General features: G+C 52.6%; 1 protein-coding gene across 1 annotated transcript in view; it reads right to left on the bottom strand.

Annotated features, from left to right (window-relative positions):
• LOC101173812 (ETS domain-containing transcription factor ERF) overlaps positions 1 to 6,000 on the bottom strand; it is a 48,151-nt gene continuing 42,151 nt past the window's right edge. The window contains exons 3-5 of the mRNA XM_023964445.1: positions 5,287 to 5,402; positions 3,983 to 5,118; positions 1 to 3,400 (exon numbers count right to left, since the gene is read on the bottom strand). Of these exons, the coding sequence (XP_023820213.1) occupies positions 2,723 to 3,400; positions 3,983 to 5,118; positions 5,287 to 5,402 (1,930 nt within the window). The 3' untranslated portion in view covers positions 1 to 2,722. The remainder of the gene's footprint in view (positions 3,401 to 3,982; positions 5,119 to 5,286; positions 5,403 to 6,000) is intronic.

Raw genomic sequence — 6,000 nt, 5'->3', positions numbered from 1 at the left:
TTCATATTGGGTTTTAACTGGTTTTAATTAAACCTGATTACAGCTTAATTACAAGTCTGAAAAAAACCACAAAAGAAGAAGTGGAGAAATTCAATGTTACATAATGGTATTAACTCTCCTCCCTCCGTTTGAGTGTTAGGTAACTGGGGATGAAGAGGTGACAGAACAAGGCAGACAGAGGGAGAAGAGAGATTTTTACACGGTAAAACAACACATTATTTTTCTTTTCCAAATGATACAACCCCTTGAAAAAAAGAAGAAAACAAAAAATATACAAGAATAAAAGTAACATTACAAAATAAAAATTACAAGACAAAAACCATCAGATGCTCCCTCCTCCATGCCCCTAAATAAAATCCTTTGCCGCTGCCCTTCTTGTTCAATCCAGATGTTTGTCTGTCAGCATCAAAATGAACACATTTTAGTTATATTACATTTGTAAAATCGAGACACAAGAAGGGGTTTCTGGCTTCAAACGGGGAATGGAGTTCATCCAGAGTGACGTCTGTGACAGAAAAGCAACACCAGCCACGTAGTTCAAAGAATAATGCCAAGTGGAAGTCAGCCACTCCATGAGAACCATAAAAACAACAATTATCAAAAGCCACAGTGACATCATAAAAATAAACCAAATGAGCTTTTCTTTTTCCTTTTGATCGGCAAATATAATTTGGGAGTTCTTGGACGTCGGAGGGTTGTAACAGGATGAGAGATCAGACTCCAAAGAATCGCTTTTACCCTGCAACTGAATGAGTCCGATCACGCTGCAGCTCACAGGAAGTCAGACTGCGGTTGCATCGGCGCGAGGAAAAGTTCAGCAGTGTGAGGAGAGTGAGCGCAGAGCAGCGGGGACTGCTGCTGAGATAGAAGAAGAAGTAAGGCAGCTGTCGGTCCTGATGCAGACTCAGGACCAGGTGAGTCTGTGTGAGTGTGAGTGCGGCGGTTCAGACCGCCGGGGTCTGATGAGACGATTCGATCCGTTCAGCTACAGACAGCCTGCAGGCCTTCTGTCTCACAGCTGGCTGCCACAGATCCATACAGCTCGATGAACGGGCCGCTGCCTCAACCGCAGGATGGTGGGCGGGGCCTCACGCCCGTGGCGTTGTTTATGTGTGAGGAGAGGGCCGTTTCAGGACAGGGACCTTGTCTCACAGATTCCCTCTAATCCAGCTCAGCCTAACTTCTGAGAATTATGGACTATGAGAAAGTGCAGGATTACTGCTTCCCTAATAACCCATGATCTGATTGAACCACACTCACTCACTCACACACACACAGATGGCCTGACGAGGTGGGCAGGCGCCAGAACAGCTCAAAGCGGCGCGGACCCCGCTGAGCCGAGCCAGACCGCGGACGGGGAGGAGCGGAGGGCTGCGAAAGGGCAAGCTACAACGAATGAAGTGAGCAGCGGAGCGAAGCACACGTCTGAATCACGCATCCCAGCCGAGGTGTTTGGGTGTTCCTGCCCGCTCTGAGCTGTTGGCCCCCCCCTTCTAAAAACAAAGTCAGGAGAAAACCTGACCCCCTCCTCCCCAACAATACCATCTTCCGCTGAACTTAGAAAAACACCCTGAACCAAAGATTCCTTTAAAAATGCTTTAAAATTGTATTGAATCATCTCTTTTCTATATAAAGATATAGGGTAGTTTGCATGTGTGTTATTAGAGCTCAGTTTGCACTTTTGTACATGCTTTAAAAACAAGGCGAAGAGCGGCAGTGTGAGTCTCTGCTGGTTAATACTATCTATGATTGTTAGAGGAGCCTCTGCTGGTACACTAAAGTTCTGTGCTGCTGGGATCGAGCTTTTTCAGTATACAAGCCGTGATGGGTTGAGGTAAGAAGGCCAGTAAACAGCTGCTGGAAGCCCACAAACCCTTTGTGGTGCCTAACAGCAGCTCTCTGTTCAGGGTTACAGAGGTTTTCTGAGAGGAGGGGGGGCAGATGTCCACAGGTCACCTGCGAGGGGAGAGAGGCAGGCGGCAGTCGGATGAAGAAGTTGAAAGCTCTGAGTGTGTTTGTGGGCGTTTACAGGCTCGTGTAGTGGTGGACGCTGCCCCCCCCCCACCCCGCCCCCACCCCCAGTCCCTTTACCTATTGGCTGCTTTTATTATTTTGGTGTGTGTCAGTGCACATGGATCTAATAAACATACAGCAATTTGCTTCCCTGAGTGGAGTGGGCTCGATTTAGACGACACCCCGCAGCCCCCCATCAGACCACACAACTCCATCGCATGCGTCATACATTAATGTGCGCTCCAGGGCTCTCGGGGGGTTCTGGGAACAGGCACTTAAGGTCCCCGTCCCGTTGGAAAATGGGGTGGGGTGGGCGGTCTGTATGTGATCCTTGCAGATGGGTTGCCGGGCTGGGAGAGAGCGTGTCCCCTGAGGAAAGTGTTCGTCCTGGTGATGCTACCGGGGGCAGAGCATCAGTGGTTTCCCCGGCTAGGTTGGGAGGTGGATTTTACAATCATTAACTCCCCCCCCCCCCCCCCCCCCCCCCGCCTTCAACAATAGGGACCAGGCGGAGCCTGATCCACGGACCGAAGATGTGCCTGACCAGAAAAGGGTGGGCTGGTTTGAGGTGTTAGTTCTACTCACTGCGGCTATCAGGAGTCTGGCTTGTCAGTGTGGGGGGTGGGGGGGATTTACAGAGGAACCATTTACATACTCCCAGACCACCTCCTCTACTGCCAGAGCAGCAGAGTACAGCGCCGAGCTCTCATCAGCAGTCTTTATTCTCTAGAGACAGCTGTGCTGTGGCACGGTGCAGCTCGGCACTCACCCTCTGGTGTGACGCCAGCGGCGTTCCTAGAGAGCCCTCGTAGGCTAACGGGGGAGGACTGTCCCCCTCCCCCCTGCCTGTCCCATCCTCCTCCATCTCCATGCAGCCGTTGCTCTGCCTCCCTCTTTCCCTCTCCTCTTCTGGTCGGACTTTTTTGTCGTCCGACTCCTCCTGAGAAGTTTCCATGCGCTGGTCTTCACTCCAGCGCCTCTTGAAGCGCAGCTTGAGGGGGATGCACTTAGTCTGAGCTGCTCCAGTCGCAGCCGTCTGAGACGGGGAGGTGTTGCTCTCCCCCGGTTCGGCGGGCTCGCTCTTCACGGCGGGCAGCCCGCGCTGAGCGCTGGAGTGTGGGTGCTGTGAGGTGAAGAAGGGCATCAGGGCCGGGGGAGGAGGAGCAGGGGCTTTGAAGACATCCTCGTCCAGATCCTCCTCGTGAGGCTGATGCTGGCCGGCGGAGGTGCCGTTAGCAAGGCGGTGGTTGGGCTGCTGATGGTCAGAAGCTGCGGAATGGCGAAGGGAGAAGTGCTCATAGTCTTCATCTCTCTCATCGGGGTCTTCGTCGCTGATGTCGGTGACTTCCACCTCTTCCTCAGACTCTATATCTGAGATGGGCTCCACCTAAGCAAAGAGGCATCAGTTTACTCACAAGGTTTTGGAAAAGATTTGCTGTTGGATAAGATTTATGTTAGGTTCACACCGGGCTCAAAAACGTGTGTTCAAACGACAGTTTCCAATAAAAGTCACCGTGAAGGTGTGTATTTGTGTGTTTCGGGCTTCTGCCTGCAAAACTCTCGCTTTCATTCAGAACTACGCGGGTTAAGTCTGTTTATGTCATTACAAAGAAAACGCGCCAATATTATAGTTAAATCTGTTCAACTATGGAGTGACGTATGGGTAGCGACCTTTTAAATACACGGAAGTGCCAACCATTATAGATTGATCATGGGGGAGATATTAATAATCGCGGTTTGTGCCCATCCAGAATTATAAAAAATTCTATGACACCAAGTCTTTCATAGAGTTGAAAGTTGATAGATTTGCATCACTTCCAGATTTTCACCGAGCCTCTTCCAACTGTGAATACATTCGCTAATAACAGTTAGCGATGGGCACCAAAAACGCGTGCTTGAATGCACCACACATTCCCGATGTGTACGTGCTATGTGTTATGCTCAGGGAGGGGATGTTTGGTCTCTATACCTTTATCTTGGGGAGTCCTGCACTGCTTAGGGATTGCGTTGAGGAGGAGGCAGAGATGACGCCGGAGCCGCTGGCTGAGCTCAGGTCGCTGCCGAAAGACAGCGAGGAGCCCAGACCGGAGGTAGAGGACATGGATCCGGATCCTGAGGACAGCGAGCTCTGCCGGGGTTTGTTCTGGCTCTGTCCCTCTCTTTGCTTCCTGCCGAGCGGGGGAGGCTGCAGCTTGAACTTAAAGGGAGACATATGAGGGGGCTCCTCACCCAGGTGGAGGGGGTAATGCATTGGATGGGAATGGGGGTGAGGGTGGGCGGAGTGAGGGTGATGTGGGAGGTGGTGGGCGGAGTGAGCCAGGGATGGATGGTGGTGCCTCTCCCCTCCCCTCTCTCCTCCAGCCGTGGCCGCTCTCTCCGCTCTCTCCGCCGTTCCCCTCTCCTTGTCTGGGGTGGGCCGGTGGGGATGCGGGATGACGATGTTGGGGTACTGCAGGAACGCCCTGGGGCTGAGACCGTAGTTGTACACGGACTGGGTGTGAGCTTGCAGGTAGCGCTTCATGTCCTCTGGGTTAAAGGAGAAGTGTGAGCCCAGCATCGGGGACAGGGTGGGTGAGGGGGTGTAAGGGAGGTGGGACGTTGGGGTCATTGAGAGTGCCGGGGACAGAGGAGGGGCTAAGAGGCTGGCTCCCCCCGGCCCCGGAAGCGGAGACACAGGAAAGGGGGACAGAGGCTCCTGATGAATACGGTGTCCCGCCGGGCCGCGAGATCCCGGGTGGCCCGCGGGGTTACTTGGCCCTCCGTACATGCGGAATAAAGTCTCATGAGACAGACGGGGGTGAATGATGCTCCGGTAGCCTCCTCCGCCCCCGGGTCCTCCACCCCCTCCTCCGCTCACGCCCCTCTCCCCCCTCTCCTCCGCCGCTCCCGTGTTCCCCTCCTCGATCTCTGAATTGACGGAGGTGCCGTCGCTGCAGTCGCTGACAGAGCCGCGCGCCATTCGCCGGGTCACGGAGCTGAACATGCCTCCCGGGCTGCGGAGGTCCTCATTGGGCGAGAGGACCTCTGAAGGCGTGGAAGGAGGAAATCGAAAGTGGGTTCCTGCACCGGTGGGGACAGGAGGGGCACTTTGAGGAACACTGCTTCCTAGAGGCATTAAATGAGGAAAAGAGGGGGGGAAAAAGGGGAAATTCTGAGAAACCACTTACAATGTTCTCTTCTGTAATCCCGTGTAATCTTGCCATTGTTTAGTGGGATTATGAGACATTTAAGTATGCTGAGAAAAGTACAGTGAGAGCTAGTGTCCAGGCTTACCAGAGGAGCCCATGTCGATGAAGGGGTAGTTGACCAAAACGAGTTTGTTGAAGTTGAACTTATAGGTGAACCTCTTTCCTTTGGTCTTATGCAGGATCCTCTTGTTGTAATAGTATCTGGAAAACATCGAGACGTTCGATTGGATCATTTACAAATACACACAAGGTCACAGCGATGAACCGGAAAATTCAACGCATCACATCTTCCCCAGCAGCAGACATGAAGACCACCTCCCGCACATCAAGGGAGAAAGCGGGCTTCATGATAAATGAGGAGATTTTAGAGAGGGCTGAGACTGTGACAGATGTGCACACAAACACACACACTTTAATAATCACAGGTCTTTCATGTGCCCCCCCCCAACCACCACCACGACCTCGACAGATATTACAGAGTGTTGTATGACATTTGCACAAAGCAGACCCAGAAATGAGAGCGGTGGAGGGGAGAGCGGGGGAGAGAAAAAAAAAGCACAGAGAAAGATGAAAACGGCGGCTGGACTGAGCTGTGGAGCTGCACAGGGACGCTGAGTCAGGGTAAGCAAATAATTAAAGAGATCAGAGGCTAGTGTGTGCAGTATTACCACTGCGGCCAAAGGTTTGAGTGCTATTTTGGGCTGGTTTGGACTGTCGGGACAGCAAGGTGTGTGAGCAGCTCTGCCCGTGTGAAGCAGGTGTGCATGGCCGATGTCTGCGCGACATCTGTGTGAAAGGG

This window comes from Oryzias latipes, chromosome 16 (genome assembly GCF_002234675.1).
Source record: "Oryzias latipes chromosome 16, ASM223467v1".
In the NCBI taxonomy this organism is placed as follows: Eukaryota; Metazoa; Chordata; class Actinopteri; order Beloniformes; family Adrianichthyidae; genus Oryzias; species Oryzias latipes.
This window is presented reverse-complemented; position numbering and strand designations above follow the sequence as displayed.